Raw genomic sequence first — 24,948 nt, forward strand, 5'->3', positions numbered from 1 at the left:
TTAGGACTTGAAAAGTGACAAGACTACCAAATGGATTTTTTTAATGAACTGAGTTTCTCATGCGGACGGTTTTAGTGTATTTTATTAAGGTTTTCTGTAAATTGGATAAAATATAACGGTGTTTGTTGAAGAGGTCATACCGACTTGGAGCTTTACTGGCGTTCGCCGCGAAAATGATTGATAATACATAAAAATAATGTACTACATGTTTAAAGTGCTAAATCATTATTACCTACAAAAAGGTCCGGGAGACTATATGCCTAACTTTTAAGTCACAATAACCGCTTTTTGGTATAATTTGTCAATAATTACAAGGGTACAATCTAAAGATGGTGAGATTCCTATCATGATATCCTTATCCAAATAAATAGTTTTATAATTAAAATTGATTATGTACCTGCAAATTGCTCTTCAAATTGGACCTATCGGTAAGAAGTTACGACGGGCATAGAAATGCTAAAAGCAAGAAAAATGCAGCAGGCCGCTCGGCCTGGTATTATATAGTTCGGACATAAAACTAGAACCGGTAGGTGAATTAGGTTTTGGGCTTTTTTAAGATATTAAAACCGATAACAATTTGATGCAGACGAAGTTGCGCGGGTCAGCTAGTCTTATAATGCAATAATGAAGGATAATCACTATCAGGGCCCACAAATCGAGACAGCAAAATATGATTCTTTTATACCTAATATCAAAGAGGATTTAAGGCTGAAATATCTACTTACATAAAGATTCACTATCGGTATTCAGGTAGTTAAATGGTACAAGGAATTCATAAAAACTTGATTACCTTTTATCTATCACGGTCCTACAATACGGCATAGAAACGGCAAGTGGTCAAATTACCGGAAGTAATATGTCGCATTGAAATATAATTACTACCTATTATAACAACTTTCGTAGTACGAAGGGAAATAATAGGCTATAATTACTTGTACTGATTTTCGATGTAAGGTAACAATGGTTATTTAGAAAAACTTTTAGGTACCTAGATATTTATTTGCAATGTTTCAAATTGCTACTGCTCTATTAATATAAACTTAACAAGATTACGTACTAAACGTATGTTCTTAGTATATTGGCACGATTTGGTGTAAGAAGAAATAAAATAAGTAAGATTGGTTTTTAAAATATATTCACGGGAAATTAAATTAATTATTTTCGTTTCTGATTATTTGTAACTTATAAGGTATATTATGCATATCCGGCAAAAAATATGTCGATTTTGCTTTGTAATATTATGGTTTCCTTACAAACAAACTTCTATTTGGAAATATGTACGCTCAACACTATATTAATTGCCAAAATAATGTGCATAAACATAACAAAGGATCTTAAACCTATTAATGAGTTACCTTGTCCCCATAAACTGCTATTAAAACGGATAGTATCATAAAATAATCAAATGGCACAGGTCAGCCCTATCGTTTGGTGTAAACTAAGGCCAAGGGCTGTAACAGCGCGCACGTGTGCGACCCTCCGCACAACGGCACCCCATTTATACCACATTCGCGAAGTTTAGTTAGCCCCCGGGGATTGTATTATACTTACTATCTTCTGAATAATTGTGGATAAATAAAACTCAAGTTTACGCTTGCTTAGGGCAAGTGTAATCATTAAGCGTGGATAATAATAACTTATTGTATTACCCTTTTATTTTATGTTCCATTTCTAAGCAGCTCTATTAGTAACGAAGACCAAGGATTCGTGAGTCCTTGGAAAATTGATCGAACCCTTGTAGCTTTAGTTTTAAGTTTACGAATGTGTTATTACTTCGATGTACATATATGAACATACATATCAAAAGTGAATTTGAATAAAACATATTTGACTTTTAGGGACTTTAAACTATTTAAAAACCGATATCGATCCATGAACGCGTTATCAAATAAATATGCTAAACGAGTAAATAGGTACAAAAGTTCGTTGTGGCTTTATAAATGGGGGGTTGTGGGTTCGATTCTCGGTTTTACATTATAATAAAATTCAAAATGTTTAAATGGCCTTATCTATAATCGTACTCATTTGTTCGTGGTGGTATATTTTAAATGGTTGTTTACGAGTAGTTTCTAGTACTCTAGGACTAAAATAGACAAAAAATATTCGTACACATTAAATCCATAGTCTATTTTGCTTGCGAATTAAAATCGCAAGTGCGGGTATTTGGATTTGATTGCAAGTGTAACAAAAATTACGCGGATTTTTCTCGCTTGCTCTAATGGTCCGCCATATTACGTTGTTTATTACGCCACACATCTAAAAAATCTATTGACCATTTTGCCTGTTTTTAAATTGCCTTACAGATAACTAGCAGCGGTTTAACCCGCTTCAACTACGGATCAGAACATAGTCTACAATTTCCGCAATAAGTATAGCCTACCAAGCTCTGATTTTTTCATTCGGATTTAAAGTTCCAGACATACAAACTGTTAAGTTTTAGTGTGGATGTTATAGATAGCGATGCACCTTTATAATCGACTAAGCTATGAGGTATAAAAAACTTTTCGGAGAAATAAAAGAAAAAATATTAAAAACTGTTAAGCAATGGCAGAGTTATTGAGTAAAATCGACAGAAACTTTTATCGTCTATCCCGAATATAAATAAACGCGAACAGACCAACAAACACACCGCAATTTCTTCTCCTTCCTCTCATGGACGTATGCTGCCTAGATGCAAAGTAGGAGCTACTCGACAAATTAGAACGGCTTCAGAATTTGTGCATCCGTTTTATTTAGATAACACAAATTCTACCATATCACAGAGTTTAAACGTCAATTGAAGTGGCTCCCTATTCGTCTTCGCAGAATGTTAATATTCTTACAATGTGGTTAAAGGTCTTAAAATCTTCATCACCTTTTTGCTTGCGTGACGCGTGCGTTTTCGTTTTTAAATTGCCTTACAGATAACTAGCATTATCTGTAAGGCAATTTAAAAACAGTCAAAATGGTCGATAGATTTTTTAGATTTGTGGCGTAACAAACAACGTAATATGGCGGACCATTAGAGCAAGCGAGAAAAATCCGCGTAATTTTTGTTACACTTACAATCCAATCGAAATACCCGCACATGCGATTTAAATTCGCAAGCAAAATAAACTATGAATTAAATGTATACGAATTTTTTTTGTCTATTTTAGTCCTAGAGTACTAGAGACTACTCGTAAACAACCATTTAAAATACCACCACCACGAACAAATGAGTATATATATATGTATATATATATATTTATACATTATAGTTCTTATTTGGTAATTATAATAATATATTTGTGCATCTCTTTGGATATAAGTTGTCTTTGTGCACGTTATGCCCTTTTTAATTAATTTTAATTTTCTGGTTCTAAATAAATAAATCTAAAACAATTATTGTATAAGTCATGCCCGCGTAGAATCGTATTTCTTATCCTTTGCGCAAAAAAATTAGCTATGTCATCAGATGACGCAATCAATCGCTGTTTCAAATAGGTCAGTGTATTTCATTGTCATTCAAATCTTTATTTTTTTGTTCTAGGAAGCAACTATCAAAGCCATTCATTGTCTTGGTCGCGACGAGGAGAACGGCCTTCTGGGGGGACACTGCACGCCAAAATATGGGTTCCAGAGGATCCTCGGATGGCCACGCGCTCTACGAACGTTATAGAGAAAGAAGAACTGAGATAAAATCTACTTTAGCACTGTTATGTTAACTATTGATCTCATTATTATAGGATAAGAGCACCTAGTAGAATCCTTATACAGAACCGCTGTTATAGGTCAGGCTGGCATATCACGGTCCAATGAGTGTCGTCATCGCTTAACCATTAAAACCTCATAACTGGATTCATACCGCTACAGCTCGCTAGTGTGTACTCTGCTTAAACTACTCCCCATCTGAACTTATATGTACCGAACTTACGTACACTATAAAATAAAATAGATGAATAAGTAAAGGTTATAAATACTTATAGGTTTAATCAAAGTACGGTTTTACTTTAGTTTAACTCTATGCTTACTCAATGTAGACTAACGTGAATCAGCAACAAACTCAGAGCAATAAGTTACTAGTCATACTATATTTTTCACTTAAATCTAGTCATTTAACTTTTTTTTAAGAAGGTATGTCAATTTTAATGTATCTATAAGGATTGCTTCTATCTAATCGGGTGGAATCTACAGGGAATAATGGATACTTCACGGCATAGGGAGACAGGGGGTTTATGTTGGACTACTAAAGTATTTAAAATCCCCTTGGTCCAATCGGTTACTTCGTGGATGGGAGAGGTATAGGAAGAATTTATAAACAAAATCGAAATATTAATGAAAAAGTTTATTATGTGACATAGGTTTTGAAGATTGGATAACTTTTGAAGATGCGGTAAAGAATGTTAGGTAAATGATAATATATAGGTAATGATAATGTTTTGAGTATGATGTAAAGAAAAAATTTCAACAAGAAATACTTTAACTTACTTAATACTTTTACTTTCTTTAACAAGAAAAGTTTTATTTCCCTTGCGTGTACATGTACGTACAGTATAAATACACTTACGGTTATATACAACAGTTGGTTATTTTGAATGCGAAAGGAATGTTCGCAATTCGGAAATCGTTCTAGCAGTATTTTCACACCCTGCCGGCTTTAATCGTACCATATAAACAGGTACCTGTATCTAGGCACTAAATAATTATGTTGTAACGTAGGTAACTATCTATATAGATGGATGTTTTCAGGATGTTAATAAAATTGATAACCAATCATAAATAAAACTAGTTTCTGCTACTTGTAGGTCCTATAATTTTACCATTAATGGCTTAGAAATCTTAGCGTCGTATTGATTTTCTTATAGCGATGATTTAGGAGGTTAAGGTAGGTACCTACTTATAAAAGCCTTCGCACAACGTATCAACTTCACACCGACTCGGCTGAATCTAAAGTGAAATAAAGTTAAAATTTGCACAACAATGCGTTAATTTGATTCGAGGTGATGTTGCGTCGATATGGTATGCGGAGATAGTATCTACGAAATGAAAATGATTTGCCTAACATTATTAACCTTGGAATGATATCCTTTGGAACCTCTTAATGGAAGATATGTCTAGTTCGACGTCACAAATTGCATTAGTATGATACGATTTCAATATTACAGAGAATGAAGGCCCAGGTGTAAAAGTTCCCAAAGGGGAAGCGGGCTAGTGGGCTAGCTATGGAGTATGAATGAACTTGGGATTCACCATTACATCATTTGGAGTATCTTCTATGTAATTTTGTATATTTACCTCTTTTCAAATTCAAGTTATTTAAAAAAAAAATCCCAGCCTCCGGACTTATCATTAGGTATTCATTAAACGGCTGTACCGATTTTGACGGTGCTTATTCAAACTAATAGAGGACTTTACAGGGACTGTTCTAATAGGCTATTTCAAATGATTTAATTTGTATTTGTAAGCTCACTGGCAGAATTAACCTTAGGTGGATAAATAAAATTGCTAAATAACAGGGAATAAAATTGGGACAGTTTTTACTTGTGATTTGGAGCTTCTTTATTATTACCTAGGTAGCTACATCGTTTTTATTTTCATGATCGTTTTTCCCACGGGTTTTTTATTTGTTTTATTAACCTATTTATAGCCATTTTACATTCATTATTTGTCAAATATTTCTTTATTCAAGTAGGCACATAGATGGCACTTTTGGCACTTTTAAATAAGTACCTACTATTATAGTATGCTTGTAATTTTGTAAATTACTGCTCCTTTAACTCAACTGATCCATTCCCACCAGTAGCGTTGATCCAAAAATCCGTTGATTTTTACTCATTTTTGTCTGTCTGTCAGCAACACAACCCCTCCTGAGGTTTTTTGGGTAAAGCATACTTATTTCCAACGAATATTTAAGATGTTAATACCAGGCGACAGATATATATTTAATAAAAGCGTAGTATTTATATATTACGTATAAGTGGGTATATTCATGTCATAGCATGAAAATAAACTGAAAACTGGATGCCTGGGCGGTATCGGATCAATATGAAGAATTGGTGCGGATTGGCTGCAGGTGCTCGTTCCCACCGCCCCCCCGCGCACTAAAAGCCTCCCTAATCGAGGCAAACAAGAAGCCTTAGTACAAGATTTGCTCGATCGCAATCGAGCAGTCGTTTTAGAGTACGGAATTCTTGTACATCGGAGTAAAATGGATTTTATACGTACTGTTCAAAGCTCAATTTTCTCTACAATTCTTTAGCTCGGGCTTTTGCCAGGACTTTTGTAAAACAGACATCAGAGGAACAGGATTTGCGAGTTTAAAACGAGTGACATTAGGTCAATATTACTTTGACGATACATAAGTTTGATACTTATGAGAAAACAACTCCATTGCGAACGAGCAAATTTTGTACTAGGGCTAAAGCAGTGCGTAATTTAAAATTTCCAACCAAACAGACCTTCGGCAATGTACTCTACGGCCGTTTCCCTCCGACACCGGATCATCCCCCAATTGGTAAATTTTTAACTTACCAATTGTTTATTGTAAAATCAACATCTCCTGAGGTACTTACTGTACTTCCGGTACAGATTTATTGTGTCAATATCATGAATTCCATGATATTGACACAATAAATGTAAAGTACCTAACACTGCTTTTATACAATATTCTGTCTTATGGTTTTCTCGAGCTAGGAATTATTTTGGGTTTTAAATTACACTATGGATCACCAGGTCCAGGGTTTGGCTTCCAGATACGTTAAGCTGACAGTGTGTGAAAATAATAAATCGTTGTACCTCGCATTTATCAGTGTATTAGGTGAGAAAGTGTGACACAAATAATTTAAGGTTGATGACCCTCTTGAATATTTTGGCAAAATAAATAAAATGTCTATGTTAGAAATATACCTATATTTCTCAAGGAGTGGCGGCGTCGCACCGGTAAGTAAACGCAACGTTGGTAGACTCCCGAGGACCTGCGGAGTGGACGGACGACGTTCTCGGCTTTGTCATCAGTCCCACTACGCCGTGCCAGCTATCTACCTTCGACTCGCCACGTTTTAAATATAGATGAAAAGCTACCATGGAAGCGAAGATACCTAATAGAGAGGGCCATATCTTACCTAAGATTTAGCCCTCACTAGCAGGGTCTGAGATTGATCACTGGGGCGCACCTGGTATCTACCTTTTTCGGAGTGGATATGCGAATTTCAAGTAAGCTTAATTAAATGCTTTAACGGCTCAAGAAAAATATCATAAGGTAACCAGCATGCCCGGGAGATCTTCATAATGTTCTAAAAGGTGTATACACTTTTGAAGTCTACTAATCCGCAATTGGCGATCGTGGTGGGACAAGGTACGGCCTAAACTCGCCTCATTCTCAGAGGAGCTCGCAGCCCTGTAGTGGCCCGGTACCTACCTAAACGGTTGATAATAATGATGACAGATGAACGATTTGCATTATTTACTTAATCGGTTTTATACTTCCAAAAATCCTATTATACCTTTGTAAATACACCGTCATCATCATGTCAACCCATTACCGGCCCACTATAGGGCAAGGGTCCCACAATCAGAAGGGGTTAAGGCCGTAGCTGGCCCAGTACGGATTGGTGGACTCCACAAACCTTGGACAGCAAGAGAACTCTCAGGCATGCAGGTTTCCTAACGATGTTTTCCTACACCAGGCAAGTGTTATTTTAATTGCTTAAAACGCACATAACATATAGAAAAGTTAGAAATGAGTGCTGGGATTAGAACTCGGACCCCATAAGTGAAGTCGAAGTCCTTCCCACTGGGCTATCACCGCTTCCATAAGTAACACCATAAGTTAACATTAATATTTCAACTAAATCCGTGAAGGATGTAGTAAATAGTCTATTTTTAATTTTTGAAACACAACAGTAATCAGATGGTTGTATCGATCGATTGTACTTAGGTTAGAACAAAATGGATTAAAGTAGATAGGACAAGGAAACAGAGATATCCTTCCAGGCCTTTGAGGTTCATTTCCTTTGTATGTTCAAGCTATTATCAGTAGGAAAGAGAGATAAGATGTCCCCGACCTTCGAGGCCAATCAAGATATTTTTAACTCCCGACGCAAGAGGTGCCATTTATCTTGCACCACTTTGTTTGCCTATTTAGTGTAGGTAGCTACCTACCTGCGTCATCGTAGATCCAGACCATGTACGGACTAATCTAAAGCGCAAGCAACATTGAATTAACGAGGCTCGAACCGCTACCTACTTGCCTATATTTGACATACCTATACCGTAGACGAAAGACGAACGACTTATTCACGCAAATTTTATTTTTTAAATGAATCTTATTTCTATGTATTTCCTATGAAATTTGAATGACGAATTCGTGTGCAGTCATTTTGGTGCGCCAAACATGGTTTTCTTACCCTGGTTTATAGTAAAGGTATATTTGTTGAATATTAGTCCGGAATTTTAATTGCTTACGAACTTGAAATGTCCTAATGACACTTATAAGCAATATGGACACCTTTCCTATGGAAATGTTGCCTCACCCCGATCTGCGGACTACTCACCCTCAACTGCTAGTAAACTTACAGCAATTAAAATTCCGTATGGGTGCCGCGAAATCTCGTTTTTTCCACGGTTTGTTACTTTAAGCATTTAACATAATTGTTGTCTAGACTTCTTACTCCTCTACCCTGCAAAAACTAATATATCAATAAATTTATATAAAACTTAGGCTTCCTTCAGCTGAAGCTAATTCTGTTGGCTTGCACTAAATTGACAGTTGTCAAAGTAGTGGCTACTCATTTCACAAAGTTACATATTTAGTAATTTTTGTGATCTTACATAATGCGATGAATACAAAACTGCCGTCGTCAAATCACAAGTAGGTACTTATATCTATTGTAAGAAGGCAGCCAGTTAGAAAAGTTACCAACTGACAATAAGGTCGCACACATTTTAAAACGATGAAATGTTGAAAGCATTCCATAGTCAAGAAAAAACTAACAATGTTTAAATTGATTTATTTCTATTCATCTCCCATTTAAGCAACTTATCACTTAGGTACTATTATAAGATTACCGCCTGGTTTATTCAGACGGTATGGTAGTTGGTACCAATCATGTTTGAAATAAATCTGTAGACTAAATTAATTTGACATATGTAAATTTCGTGGTAATCTTCACATTGTGTCTCCTGGAAAAGGATAGAACCATTTCCAGACCTGCCAATTTGGTTCAGCCTAAAGATATATGTACAACATAATTGCCACCATTATGTATTTAATGATTTATGCCGCAGGATTATAATGTTGAAAGCTTATGTAATTTTGAATTAACTTACAATTTTGTGCGAGACAATTTATTAATACTTATTTCACGTCAAATATTTTTATACAATTCGTACGTACATACGTATACAATGCATTATTTTTTTGCATAATCCTGTGACATTCTTTTAGATACCTACTTGACTAAATACTAAAAAACAGCGAAGAAAAATACAAACAGTTATAGCCGGCATTGATGCAACGGAATGACGACACTCTTTTGTAAGAAGATATGCTATATATTATTAAATGACTCATTGGTGTTTAACATGAAAGTCTAGGATGGATCAACTAATAATATAATATATCACCTACAATCTGTTATTTTGTTAGTGTAACCTGGAATTAACTTTGAAAATCGAGATTATTGATCTTAATTGTTAATATAGGCTAAATTTATACTATTCTTGCCTTAATTGAAACACCAATTCGGTACAACACAATCACAACGAACAGTATAGTATTCGAAATGTTATAATCATACTTTCGGTTAATTCGAACATTAAACTCACTGTAGGAATTAAGGTTTTTATTAGGGATGACAGATCGCGACCGAGTAGGTAGGAGCTACGAGTTGATAATCTCAAAATATACTGCATATACGTGCAGATAATAAATTATTCAAACCCAGAAATAAAGTTAACGTTGTTCGATTGAAAGTATAACATAATATTTATCAAAAGTAGTTAACGGTGATATAAACAAAAGAACTTCGCGGTCGAAAGGCTACGGTTAATTTAAACGTGAATTAATAATGTTACACGATTTAAATACCACAGATTATATTGTAACTAGGGAGACAATAAATTATAATATAGCAGCAGGAACCGTCATCCACGACTTTTCACAGCGATTAAGTAGCGATTCAACTGCAATAATACCCCGATAGACGTTGCGATGCTGTCGTAATTTTTTTTATATTTCTTTGCCCACTGAAACTTCTGCTACACGTTGCAAATGCGTCCAACGCTTAAATGTAGATAATCGCGCTGCTGAATTGCTGATAAAGTTATTGTGGGTGATCGGCCTAATTAAATATGTATTTATTTAGGTTTTGATTGATTTCTTTTAGGTAGGTATTCAATTAGTAATAGGTACTTAAAATAATACAATGATATAACTATTCTGTAAATTAACATCAACAACAATATAGAATATGATTTTCTAATCAGTAGATTAGCAAATCCTATTCTATATTGTTGATTGTATTGTTTACAATAAATGAGTATCTACCCAAACGTTTAATCAATAAGAGGCATTTTGTAGTTTTACAAAAAATAATCGTATTTAATGATTCTTTAAAAAATGAAAATAGTGCGAATCTTTTCTTAATTTGCCTCGTTTCGAATTCCAATTAAAATCTCATTTATTTCAAGTAGGCCCAGTTTATAAGCACTTTTGAAACGTCAAGTCAGTCAGTTTGTAGTGACTCTACCACCGGTTCGGAAGGAAGATTCCACCGAGAAAAGCTGGCAAGAAACTCAGCATATTGCTCTTTTTCAAAATCATTTTACAGATTACAATGAAAAAAAAATTATATTATAATTTATTTCTTCTTGCTAGTGAGAGATGAGAGCAGATCCTGCTTCTCAGCAGCCTTGTCGTCAAGAAATTCATCAATCGTATAGTAACCAAGATTTATTAAATGTGTTTTAACATATTAATCGGAGGGTTATATTACTTTTTTAAGCTGTCAAATTAGAATTTGTGTACCACAATTGCACACAAATTCTAAACGAAATTGACAATTCAAAAGCTAAAAGGTATAGCATAATTATCAAAATGTCAATTCAGTTTAGGATCTGAGTGCAATTAATTCTATAGTTATTTAGTTTCACTGTTTACATCGCCCAGTTTATTAACAAAAAAAATGCAAAATCGAGACTATAAATACCAGTCTTTTATAGCAACAAAACATTGAATTTCTGCAAAAATAAGATATTTTTTGGACATAGAAGATACTTCCGTACATCATAGAGAATTTTTTTAAAAATTAGGCATCATGCATATTGTTGGTATGTCCCACTCTAGCTACAAAGTATATTCCAGACCTAGGTAGCCGAATTATATCACAAAGTACCTAATAATAATAACAATAACACTATTACTTTATAAGCAATATGTTTATACAGTGTGAAAGGATAGATACAATACTTTTGCACAAGTGATAACCTTCTAAATAGCACTAAACCTAAAATCAGTTCTATCATATAATACCAAGTCATTAGGTATTTATAGTCTAGTTAGTCTTCTATTATAATCGCAATAACTCAAGATCAAAGTTATTATTTAGTTAATCTTCATTTTTTAATTTCCCTTTTTTTATTGTGTATTCTTATAAATCTTATACATATGTTAGATTTTTTTAATTATTTTAGTTTAAGTATGGGTTACTAATTGAGCTAAGCCAAAATTGAAGCAAATAACATAAACAGCTTTCCAATAAGATATAGCATAAGCTGTAATGATGAAGAAGCTCTCTATGTTTTTAGCATCTCATATGCCTTTCTTATCAGAGGTGAAATGGTGGATAGTGAAAGAATTCGTCTGGCTGAAATGGCGGAGACCAAGAAAGTTTAAGGTTAGTTTTAGTATACAACCTAGTTTTACTCGGGAAGAAAACCTTTCTTTTGCATTTCAATTTTATAACTATGTGTATTCCGTTGAACGTTCAGCTACCTATTGTATCTCAGATTTTCGAATAGACCGTATCAATATAATCCACACAATCTATCAATCCACTCAACTAACTGGTAAGTGTTTGTCCTAGAACTTATAAGGTTCTATCTACATAAAATCAATTTAAAAATTCATAAGTTTTCGACTTTTTTTTTTAAATGCTTTAAACTTTTGCATATTTCACAATAACTTAATATACCTAATAATAAAATCCTTGTTTATTTTCATATATATTAATTTGAAACGATAACTAAATAAAGGCTCTTTAACCGTTATGATTATTAAAACAAAGGAGATAGAAAGTTATATAGATTATTCTGTAGTTAAACGAAATAGAGAGTAAAGGCCAAGAGAAAAAATTTGCAGGAAAGATGGGAGAGGGCTACACCGAAAAGAGCTAAGCTCTTCAGTCAAAGAAGAAGAGAATATTATATACTCTAGATTTATTGTAACCCCTTGTTAAATTATAATTTTTAATCTCGTCTCAATACCATACACAATATTAGGTATTTAGTCTTATATCATTATTTACACAATACCAGTAGTATTGTGTAACTGTATTTGTTACATCTTAACAGTAGTCATGGACGTTTGACTTTTTGACTACATGAGAGAAAGTTATAGTGTTTTAAGAATACTGGATACGTTAAATATCGTCTCATTTATAATTGTTATTAAAATTGTCTTATATACTTTAAGCCCAACGTTCTACTAAGCAATAGATAAAATAGTAGCGTAGAAATATAAATAACTACTACCATACTTACAAAAATAATGCAATAAAATTAATCAAAAAAAAAAGTAACAATCTACATTAATAAAAAGCCGTAAGATCCGCACGCGATGCATATGCAAATAAAAAATAACAAATGCGCAGTTATTCTTAAGCGGATCTTGTAACAGTCTGCGATAATAATACGTGCATAATTAACAATTATTAAATTTCACCGATCGTAAAAAGAAAATAATATAAGTCCACGTAAATAATTACATATGCATTCGCATAGCATTATTGCATGAAATTATTTTAAACTTCCTTTTCTTTAATATTATTTATGCTAAAGAGTGCAAAGGTAAATATTTAATTGTTCATTGTTTTAAAGTTTATGTATAAACTGTTTGACAACTAATACTTAACACAACTCTATTGTGTACATCTATTGTGTGTTAATTACTATACACAGCTACACAGTACGAATTTGGGTTGTTTACCTATACATATCTAGGACACAATAATAAGACAATAGAATCTAATATGCTAAACACTAATTACGTCCGTCGAGACATTTCTATACCTAACAGACAACACACCGTCCTAATAAATAACTTGGTGGTTGTAACTGTACTAATTTCAAACTTAGTAGAATTTTAAAAATGAATTAATAATAATATGCATATGTACACCAAAGTATATCGACCATAACAAATTATGTTATTAGTCGACTCTATTGACAAGTAAATGGGAGTTAGCGACAAATATGATGATAACGTGAAGTTTATTAGTGCCGATTAGATGGACTACTCAAACTGCCGCATTGAAGCAGACCGCAGCTAAGACTCATAAGCTTTGTATTCCTTTACCCCAGCATACTATGGCCAGCTGTGGGACATTAAAGAGAACAACGATAATGAATTGAAAAACTAAAAGGGGAATTCTAAAAGGGGTTATTTACTTGACTAGACACTCTCCCCCTTACTCATTAACGTTATGAAGCGGTTGCATAGTTACACTTCTTTCTGTCTTTTTCTTTCGAATGTCAATTTATTGGGATAAAACATGGATGGACCAAGCAGAAGTGGAAAACTTCACAGGGCATGCAAGGAGCACGTCCTGAAACATGCCGCCCTGTGTCTAGTCCCCGGGGCTTAGGTGTTCAGCATCATGTACCTGTAATTCTACAGGCAACCTTTCAGGCCAACAAAGCATTGCAAAAATGCTGCTTAGCGGCAGAAATGACGAAATAGCGATAGTACTTCCCATTCTACCGGGAAACCCCCGACTCGGGCCGACACAAGGAACACAGCATTGCAAAAATGCTACTTAGCGGCAGAAATAACGTCATAGCGATAGTACTTCCCATTCTACCGGGAACCCCCCCGACTCAGGCCGACACGAGGAACACAGCATTGCAAAAATGCTGCTTAGCGGCAGAAATAACGACATAGCGATAGTACTTCCCTTCCCTTGAAAAAATTACAGATTTTGAAATAATGGGTTTAAATTATGATTTCTAATCTCTATCACTTAACACAGACAGATCGACGACCAGCCCCGTTGTTCTATAAATACCTGACAGTGTGTAGCCAGTATCAACCGATACTCTGAAATTGTGTTTTTTCCGTATTCCCGTATAATGAGCCCCAAAGTTTTATAAAATACCTGCCAAATTAAATGATTTAAATACTTGTAAATACACTTTTTGAATAGATAACCTTCAGCTATACTGAAACTTTATGCAGTCTAACTTGTATAGGTAGAAACAATTACATGACTTATACAAAGATGTACCAAAGTTTAACCAATAATCATCCTCATCCGCAGCCTATTTACGTCCAGCTTGTGGGCACAAGTTTCCTCTCTCATAGGAGAGACGGTTGAAGAGCATAGACCCACCACGCTGCTCCAATATGGATTGGTGGGCTTTAATGTCTATTGCCACAAGTTAGTGATAATAACCGGGAAAGACGGTTAAACGTACTCTCCGAAGCACAGAGATTGACAATGCCATTTTCCTAATTGAAGGCTGTAACTGATTATTCTTTAAACATTTATAGAAACAACACAATACCTAACAATTTTTGGCCTTACTCGATGGATTCGGCCTCGTGACCCGTAGTTGACCACTAGGCAACCGTGGGAGGCAATAATAACATATTTAACGAAATATACCGAAATATTATTTATAAAGAAATCGGGGCAAGAAAAAAGCCCTAAGAAATAACAGCCAAGGTTTAGATCCTAGGGTCAAGGCTTTGGTCTTCGTCAAGCGGCAGTTTTCAGTTCACATGTTTCATACAAAATCACTAATTAATATACGCACCCCATATCCAAACTCTTTGAAATTATTGGGATGGTGTGTACCATTTCACTAGTTTATTGAGAGCCGGCTTGTAAACATAAGCCCATGGAAGGAACACTATGAAGCCGGAGAAATACAGAGTCGCATAAAGCTGCCACCATTTCGAGAACACTTTAAGATCAAACGGTATCAAACTCCATCCCATGAAAACAATTGTGTACGTTTTAAGGAACGCGTACAGCAAGTACTTGGCTTTCGAGGCCCAAAGTTTTTTATAGAGATTGGTCTTAGATATTATGCTTTCGAACTCCTTCTCCATGTATATGATAATGAACTCGTTGAAAAAGGTCATGTAGTAGCCAGACCGTGTTCCGTGCCAGAGGGCGAGGAATAGCAACGTGAAAAATTGACTTAGGTTACGGTTACCGAGGAATTTCAGCCGTTTGTAGACATACTCAGCGGCAAAATAGTTGGTATTGCAGTTGAAGCTGTCAATGTAGTGCTGGAACTTGGTGGCACCCTCAAACCGCATCAGCTTAATGTTGCTACAGCCGTCCCACGTTGATACCAGGTTATCTTCAGGAGACTTCTTCACGTAGCCGTTGAATGAAAGGCCGAAGCGAATGCAGGAGGCTAAAAAAAGAAAAAAAAATTAAAGTCAAGTCAGTACTGTAAACGTGATTGTTTTAACACCACGAAAAGAAAAAGACGAAACGAAGCAGGAAAAGAAGAAACGTAACAATTAGGATACTAAAAGCGGCCTTATCGCTTAGTAGCGAGTAGTAAGTAAGTAAGCGGTGTTTACAATTATTTTTATAGTTGAAACTTCGTTATAAAGAGGTTCTTCGCAAAAGATGTTCGAAATGTAAAAGTATCTTTAAGAACGACTTTTATGGACAATTCAAAATCGAAATTCCGCTTGACATCATATTATATGAAAGAATATAATTAATGGGCTACCTTCAGTAAGCAGCCAACAGGAAATATATTTGTATAGTGCAAAGTGTGCCCATAGACCACTGTAAAAGTGCCTGTATATTATGGAGGTTTCCCAGAACTCATCGGACATCATGTATTTCATACTAAACACTGATACTGAAAGAGAATTTCAAGTTAATTAATTTGTAGACTTTAGTATTTTGCATGCAACATCGAGATAAAATAATGCGACACTAATTTAGACCACATCAAATGCATGTTTAACACATAAATGTTAAAATAAAATCTTAATTAAAAATTATATGCTTACTTCCAACTTGGAATGCAATCAAGTAGCCCAAGCCCTGCAAGAGTCGTTTCATGGCTCGACTTGCTATGATTTCGCGATCTAAGTTAACAGGGAATTTGTCTGTTATGAAATCAAGGTATCTTCTGAATGAAAATATCGGACCCACCAAGAAACAGGCAGGGAAGTATATAAATCCGATTAACTCTTCCAATGTCGGTGTATCTATAAGAGCTGTTAATCTATTGTTTTCTGAAAGTGGCAGTCCTCTTAACATTTTCTTTCCATCCCATAAATCAAATGCAAGAGCAATCAGCTTCAATGTTAGGACACAGTGTGGCATTGTCCAGGTTATATCATAGTCTTCGGACTCCGTCATTACATAACCCACCAAAAGGTATGTCATGTTGAAAATGAGAGTAAAAATTGCATTTACACTTGTGGGTCCAAATACTTTTGTTGAAAAATAAATTACAAGCCCTGGTATGAGGTTGTGGTAGAGGGACCATCCGAAGTTGTAGATTGCAATATCTAAGCCAGTGACGATGAAAAACTTGTTTCGGTATTTTGTGTATTTTTTGAAATATTTGTTATACACAATTCCCAAAGGGTAGCCCAGCAGAATTGATATTAACAGTTTTAATGCAGGTTCCGTTGTACCAATAAGGTATGCTGCATAAGGCACAGGGCTCAGTCCTATCCAGCCCAGCAGGGATAGGAATAGACCAATCATCTTGTCTGAAACAAACATCATAAAGTACAAACTATTTTATAACTATAATAGTCTAAGAGGAGTTAATTTTTTTTTATTGTAATTGAAAAAAATAATTTAACGTAGCACCAAAGGAAGTAAGTAATAGTCGTAGAGGATATAAGGAATGTCTACAGATATTGTCATATTCATTACTAAAAATTAACTACTGTGATGCAATATAAGTAGAGAAATGTAGCTATTAAGACAGGCTGCAGACTCTACGGTTTAAATTTGGTAATAAATAAGCTATCAACACTGTCTCCACTTTTATTGTAGTTGTAGTAGCTATTCTAACTAAATAACTATCAACTTATTCACTTTTGTATACTCATGTACATCCTTTAACCAATATAAAATCTTTCATTTAAATTATAATAGCTCATAATTAGATTGAATTTGATAGTACACCTACGCAAGTTAGTAATTTATTCTTGTCTATCAAAATATTCGTTCTTGTTTATTGTTAATCTTTGGTTCTCCCTTGTACTGCAAAAGACATAATGTTGTCTCAAATGCTGTTACTGTAGCAATTTTTAAGTCTGAAAAAAAAAATTCATTAACTTTGTCTCAATGGTCTCATAAGTCGGAAGTCTTGTGTTTGACCCTGGCAGGGGCATTTGGATAATTTATTTATTATTTGTTCTTGTCGGGTCGAAGGATTTGGCCATGGCCAGTTACCACCCTATTGAATAACACTTGCAAACAAAAGATTTTAATATTATGGTGCAGTGCTTCCTAGTAACTGCATAGCAATATGGCTAATACAACTGCCATACCCCATACCCCCAACAGGTTAGCCCACTACCATCTTAGACTGAGTTTTTGAATATTATTTTAATCTTAATAATTATTAGTGTTAACTTAATGTTATAAAAGCAATGAGGTCAGAAACTATTTATGCATTTTGACATAACTGGGCTTCCTAATACTAGCCTTGGCTTGGAGGTTATCAAGAGACCACTACTAAAGCTTGGGTATGAATTATTACTGCAGTAATAATTCAAACAAAGTTCCTCTTGTTACAATCATACAATAATAACAAACACCTAGCTAAGTCTGTTCATGGCTTCTTTGCCCTCATAGCTTTAGTTTTTAAGTTTATAGTTAAAGTTACCACAGTCCTCTCCCTCACATGTATTTAATTTTCAGAATGCATCAAGAATGAATGAATAGATTACAATTATCAACAGTTGCCCACACAGTCCAATTCTGAACTAAAAGACCACTCTCAATGGATGGGATTTTCCATAACTACTCACTGGGCTGGCAAGTTCTTAATCACAGTTGATAGTAGTGGAAGAACTGAAAATGATGTTGCTGGGTCTTTGTTATATTCCCTTAATCACGTCGTATTTTCCATACACTACAATTTTAAGTTTTATTTGTTCTTTATCAAACTATAAATTTTATGAACAGGAGCAATATCTTGGTTCTTGTGCAGGCTATAAAATTAACTTACAGAGCTAAAAGAACTTCTGATGCTTCATATACAACACAACATTACTCACTAGTACTATTTCTATACATGGAATGAAATCCTGTTAGGTAGAATCTTTATATACCTACAATCATATAGTATCACACAATGTTTATCTATGTGATATAATATGACTTGATTATACATTACGTCCACTTTCACAAAACTCTTAAAGTAGATATACATAGTACTGGCTTGAAATTTATACCAAATATTGCTGTTTAAAACAAGAGTGAGTTGTTTTACCTTAATATCACTAGATTGCTTTTCACCAGATAAATAATCATAAATTTCTCACATGACTGGTCATGTGCCCTAATATCTAATAATAAATATTTTTGGACTAGCTAATTTAAATTATAAACATTTATAGCTACTTCATATTAAAAAAACATTGCATATTATACTATGATTTTGAAAGAATTTTTATTTTTACTAAAAGGAAAACTGGAAGTTTGGTAGTTTGTATAACAAAGTATAACTTACAAACAAAGTAAAATGGTAAAGGTAGAAAGGCCCTTTGTCAGCCCTACATCATATAAAAAATATTATGAAAGAAATAGCTATTGGCCACATTCTTTGTCTGTGTTTATTAAATTCACAACTACTGTGGGAACTGTCAGTTTTCCTAGGATAAAAAGGATGTGCAGTAACATCCTTTCAACAAACTTAATGCCAAAAATTATGTTGGTTGATTGCTTAGTAATGGTGTAAAGAAAGGACAAACAAACAAACACACTTTTACAATTATAACACTAGTAAAATAACAGTTTCATATGTCAATAAGTAGAATGTTTATCAATACTATGTATACTAATAATATAAAGAGGTAAAGTTTGTGAGCTTGTGAGTTGGTGCGGCAGTAGGGGGGGTAATCTCTGGATCTATTAAACCGATTATACAAATTATTTTATTAATAGAAATTAAAGGACATTTTTGTGGTAGTCAGCTTTGAAAAGTCAGTCTGAAAAGAACAGGTGAGCCAGGACCTAACAGGTTTCACACCTCTGCCTTAACAATGAGTGATATAATATGAGGGAGTTCTTGAGAAAACTTCTAGAGCTTGATAATGTGGACAAAATTAAGCTACTGCATATGTATAACATTCATATTTAAGTCACGGAAGGTAGTTTTTTTTATAATTATATCATATTTATCAGTCATATTCACAATGATTATAATCTCATTAATGAAACTTATTATCTCAAGTTTTTAAAATAAAAGGCTTCCCTTTTGCTGCATATATTTGGGACCAACGGCTAAAGAAATAATACAACAACGGTGCAAAGCTGCAATCATCCCCATTAGACAGTTTTTTCCATAAAACAATCTAGTAACAATTTGCTTTATCACCAAGGAATTATTTTAAATTTCATTCTTTTTCACAGTAAGTTATTTAGTTGCATAGTCTAAGAGATGATTTATTATATGAGGTGAACATAGTGATTCAGCACCAGTGACCTCAGAAACTCAGCTGCTGCTATGGGTGGTGTTACTATTCTTACTTTTTAAAAGTTAAAAAAAAGTCTATAAAAGGTTGACTCATATGCAAAGTTGCTACCACCAGTTGACTAACATAATCAAACTCATTCTAACAGCTCTTCTAACAAGCTCTTATTATGTGATTAACTATGTCTAAATTAGAGAATAAATATTTAAAGAGATTTAAGATAATTATGTGAGAAAAATGAAGTAGTTACATTTTAAATCGTAAGCACTAAGTTGCTATTACAGGTTATTACCAAAATACTACAATTCGAAGCTGAGTACTTTAAATTTTTCCTTTCGGAATATACTTTTACATAAAAGCCTTTGGATAATTTCTTTGAGTGTGCAAAAACTTGTATTGTTGTGTTTTTACTATCAGAATTGTATACTTGCTCTTGCTCACAAACCATATTCTTATAACAAAAACTTTCCACTTGGTTGAAGGAAAGAATCATATCTTCACACAATCTGTGAGGGAATCTGTTTGTGTTAAATTTTCACACCTAAGCCACTGAATGAATTTACATTTGACAAAGACATTGCATCAGGCCCTACATGACATGGGATTCTGAGAAAAATTAAGTAATCTCATGTGAAATCAATAATCTATGCAAACGAAATAAGCTAAATCATAAAATAAATAGTATAATTTCCCTGAATTTACAAGATAAGTCAGTTTTGATCTGTATTATAATCAGAAAGTCAATTGATACGGTTAATCTCGAAAACCATCAGGCCAATATGAATATTCAAAACATATTTTGAATATAATTCAGTTTTATCTTAAATAAAGGTTGAGAACTTTCACAAGATACATAATTAGATATGTACCTTTTTTGCATACACCATGGTCACACGCGAACGCAAAGACAACGTAAAATTTAGATGGTAAAGGATTTAGAACCTAGTTCGGTCAATACGCGGGTGAATCTCGATGGACACACAGACTATATGGTGGGTGGTATGCGCGGGGAAATTTCCCTGTATTAAAAAGAATAAAAATGGACACACGCAAACGCAAAGACAATGTTAACTAGAGAATGAAGAAGAAGACCTTTGTAGTTGTTAGGGAACCAGCCTATACATGCTATACATGCTACAACCTATACATGCTAGAATCCTAGACTAATCGTAAGTAATCATAAGTCTAAGTAGGGAGGGACAAATCGTAAGTAGGGAGAAACATTCACAAATATTATTTATAATGTTAAGTTTAAAAAGCATTTTTATTTAACGGTAATTATAAATTAAAAAAAAATAAGATTAAACCTAAAATAACTACCTCGTACTCTTTAACAAAAATCAGCGGGATTAAGGTCAAAAACCATTATTAAGTCACGTACACAAGTCATCACACTTCGAACACGAAATATTGTGAATCAATTAAATTTTATTGGACATTAATTTTAACGTACATAGTGTTTTTACCCGGTTTTCAAGAAATGAAGGAATCAAGAAAGTAGTAGAAAACTGGAAGTTGTTGGTTTGGTTGGAACAAAAACATCAAAATTTTATGTAATACCATAGACAATAACTGACCACAGAGTACTAAGGGGTCTCTAGTATAGTCTTTTTATGGAATCGATAAAACGGAGGGTTTTATGGCTACTTTTTCTCGACAATTATGGAGGGTAGAGGTAAGGAGGATCATCTGTGTATATGAAAAAGTGTCGTCAAAATGTATTAAATTAGGATGGCGCCACATTTGCATCAAGGTAACTCTTAAAAGAAGCGCCAAATATAAATATTGTTAGAGTAGGCTTGAAAAATAAACAAGGAAGTAAGGTTATATTTACCACAATATTTTGTACAACGTAAGTTGTTGAAATTCTCAATAATTAACTACTTTAGTCGATAATGACATTAAATTTTTTAACTCGGCATACTTCAATTCATCTACGATTGCTACATTCATACCATACCCTGTGCATCCACCAGCGCCATTGTGGAGGATTTTTGAACTGTTATTTAGCGCATACAACTGGACACTTTTTCAACTTTTCTCCCATATAAGATGACTCTCCTTACCTCTACCCTCCATATCGACAATACACAATAATGCATTTGGTTCTCAGATACAGCTTAAAACACTATTATTTCCAGAGACACTCGCAATTCACAAATTAAACAAAATGTAATTTTTTGGAGCGTTTGCAGATACCAAACAGAACCAAAAAAAGCAAAACAAGGAGATAGCTAGGATATTACAGATCAGATACAGGTGAATGGTAGTATTTATTTCAATATACGGTACATAAACTCCTCGGCACAGGCCAGGAAGAAATAATCAAAGAGGATATAAACTCTAGGCAATTTTTTAAATCGAAGATATGGACACTTCTAAATAAATCTGAGCAGAATGCAGAACTTAAATCTTGGTTAGTACCTAACCGCGGTGTGAGAAACAAAACTATGCTTATTTGTTTTTAAGCTATAACAGACGAACAAAGTCCACTATAAAGTTTTCAGTTTTATTATGCTAGTGTGGGACCTTAAAAAGGTAGGTAGTTTTTTAATTCCACTACCAGTTAGCCCTTGACTGCAATCTCACCAGTGGCAAGTGATAAAATGGTGTATATAATAAAGTTCAAGATGGTACAGTACGCGCGGCGAGAGTTTGGCTTTGACCTTCGGGTGGAGGGGATTACTGCGCATGGGTACTGTCACGCACACAATACTTTTCCTTTTTTATGTACCAGGTTGGATATTTGAGTGGGTCAAAATTCATGTACAGTGGTAATAATGCTAGAAAATAATACGAAATAGATAAACTTCTTCATTTATTAAAACTATTGATAGTTATTTTACTTATATAAAATGTTTATTTCCTTTTAAAGTTTACAGAGACAGCGATGAAAATTCTAAATAATTGTTTTTTAATAAAATTATTTATTCCATGTAAAATTGAATGAATGAATGAATGAATACACTTTTATTGTACACCACATAAACACAACAAATTAACAGTAAAAATTTAACAAAAGGTATACAATTTGGCGGCCTTATCGCTACATAGCGATCTCTTCCAGGCAACCAAAGGCTCTAAAAACAGCTCAAGAAGAGAGGTAGGTGGTGCATTTAACTGTACTGTGTTGCAAATAAACATGCATAAACCTATATATACAAATATAATATGTACATATAACAAACTTACAATAAAATATATAGATAGTGATAATAATTAATATATACCTATATAATTAATATCAATAATAAATAAATATATACAATATTGTCAAACCACAAATAAAACAGAAGGGAATAGGCAAGTTAAAGATCCGCAGATGCAGACAGAAAATGATCTTTGACAAGTTTTTTAAAAATGGTAATAGACTGTGCCTCTCGGATTTCAAGAGGCAAGGCATTCCAAAGCTTAACAGCCTGAACAGTGAAAGATCGGTGGAAGAAAGATGAATTATGTGAAGGCACCCTTAAGATCAATTTCCTTGCAGTACGGAGAACTTCACCAGGGCGACCAACGAATTCAAATTTTTCCTTTAAATAAGGTGGAGAAGAAGGAAAAAACAACACACAGTAGAGAATAGAAAGAATGTGCAAATTCCGGCGAAGTCGAATAGGTAACCACTTGAGACGAGAGCGAAATTGTGATACATGGTCATATTTACGTAACCCAAATATGAACCGAATGCTAATGTTTTGAAGTCTCTCAAGTTTATTTAACTGATCGTCAGTTAGGTTAACAAAGCTTGCGTCAGCGTAATCCAGAATAGGAAGAAGGAGAGTCTGTGCTAACATAATCTTGGTAGGAATCGGAAGGAAAAATTGAAGGCGACGCAAAGAACCTAGAGATGCAAAAGTTTTCCTGCTGACTTCCTTTAAGTGATTAGTCCAACTTAGAGTGGAATCCATAGTTACACCCAGATTTCTAACGCTGTCAGAGTACGGAACTATGAAGCTATTGAATTCTATGGGCGGCAAGGAAAACCAGTCAACTCTTGAGATTAGGTTCCGACTACCGATAATAATCACCTGAGATTTTTTAGGATTTACAGTGAGGCCATAGGATCTACTCCATTCCAGGATAACACTTAAATCTTTATTCATCCTTGAAACGGCTGTCGGAAGATTCTCAAGAGATGTTTGAGTATAAATTTGAACATCATCCGCATACATGTGATAGAGAGAAGAGAGTTTTTGAGTAATAGAATTAATGAAAACAGAAAAGAGTAATGGTGACAACACGCCCCCTTGAGGCACGCCGGCAGAGATATCACACCAAGATGAATAAGTCTCTTCAACGCGAATACGCTGCCGACGTCCCTGAAGGTAACTACGAAACCAGTCAATCACAGATGGAGATATGTTAAGAGAACGTAAAATAGCCAACAGTACATCGAAATCTACAGTGTTAAAAGCATTGCTAAAATCCAGCAAGGTCAACACAGTTAGTTGTTTATTATCCATGCCCCAACGAATGTCGTCAGTAACTTTCATCAGAGCAGTAGCCGTACTATGACCGGAACGGAAACCAGATTGGAGAGGATTAAGTAAGCACTGCCTATTAAGGAAAAGGTTTAGTTGTTGGTAAGTAAGTTTTTCAAGGACTTTAGAAAGAAACGGTAAGATAGAGATAGGACGGAAATCGCAGAACTTAGTAGGATTAGCCTTTTTAGGGAGAGGAACAACATGCGCACTCTTCCAAGCTTCAGGAAACTTGCAAGAAGAGATGGACTCATTTAAAATGTGAGTGATAATAGGCGAAATAATACTTATGAGAGGAATAATCATATTACGGCTAACGTCGTCGCTACCAACTGCATTCGAAGAGACTGACAATATGCTCTTCTTAACATCACATTCAGAGAATTGACTAAAAGTGAACGGAGGATAAGCGGGAGTTGGAGTTACGGAAAGAGAATGAAGAGTATTAGCTTTATCTGAACTATTAAAAGAGTTAAGAGGAGATGAGAAATATTGATTCAAATGTTCAATATCAACACTAGAAGGGGATGAATTATGGGATGATTTACCAACTCCAACAGTTTCAAGAAATTTCCAGACCCGGGATGA

General features: G+C 34.4%; 1 protein-coding gene across 4 annotated transcripts; it reads right to left on the minus strand.

Moving 5' to 3' along the window:
- Nucleotides 1-8,953: 8,953 nt before the first annotated feature.
- On the minus strand, nucleotides 8,954-21,503 carry LOC120636695 (lysophospholipid acyltransferase 5-like). Of its 4 annotated transcripts, none has more exons than XM_039908276.1 (5): nucleotides 21,200-21,503; nucleotides 17,361-17,491; nucleotides 16,223-16,936; nucleotides 15,934-16,068; nucleotides 8,954-15,606 (listed from the first exon to the last, which is right to left on the minus strand). In XM_039908276.1, exons 3-5 carry the CDS (start codon nucleotides 16,929-16,931, stop codon nucleotides 15,017-15,019), a joined length of 1,434 nt encoding a protein of 477 aa, XP_039764210.1. In that variant the 5' UTR covers nucleotides 16,932-16,936; nucleotides 17,361-17,491; nucleotides 21,200-21,503; the 3' UTR covers nucleotides 8,954-15,016. The 4 variants fall into 4 exon arrangements, with proteins under 4 accessions (XP_039764210.1, XP_039764211.1, XP_039764209.1 ...); XM_039908277.1 differs by having other exon boundaries at nucleotides 17,365-17,491; nucleotides 21,333-21,502; XM_039908275.1 differs by having other exon boundaries at nucleotides 17,365-17,491; nucleotides 21,200-21,502.
- Between the last annotated feature and the right edge of the window lie 3,445 nt (nucleotides 21,504-24,948).

Source organism: Pararge aegeria, chromosome Z (genome assembly GCF_905163445.1).
Source record: "Pararge aegeria chromosome Z, ilParAegt1.1, whole genome shotgun sequence".
NCBI lineage: Eukaryota > Metazoa > Arthropoda > Insecta > Lepidoptera > Nymphalidae > Pararge > Pararge aegeria.

Bases quoted from the DNA above. Each gene is read 5' to 3' on its own strand.
- LOC120636695 (XM_039908278.1), bottom strand. From the start codon at position 16,931: ATGATTGGTCTATTCCTATCCCTGCTGGGCTGGATAGGACTGAGCCCT. The intron at 16,069-16,222 runs GTAAGCATATAA...ATTCTCTTTCAG, and splicing joins GATTGCATTCCAAGTTGGAA to TATCAGTGTTTAGTATGAAA. The intron at 15,607-15,933 runs GTAGCCCATTAA...TTCTTTTTTTAG, and splicing joins CTGTTGGCTGCTTACTGAAG to CCTCCTGCATTCGCTTCGGC.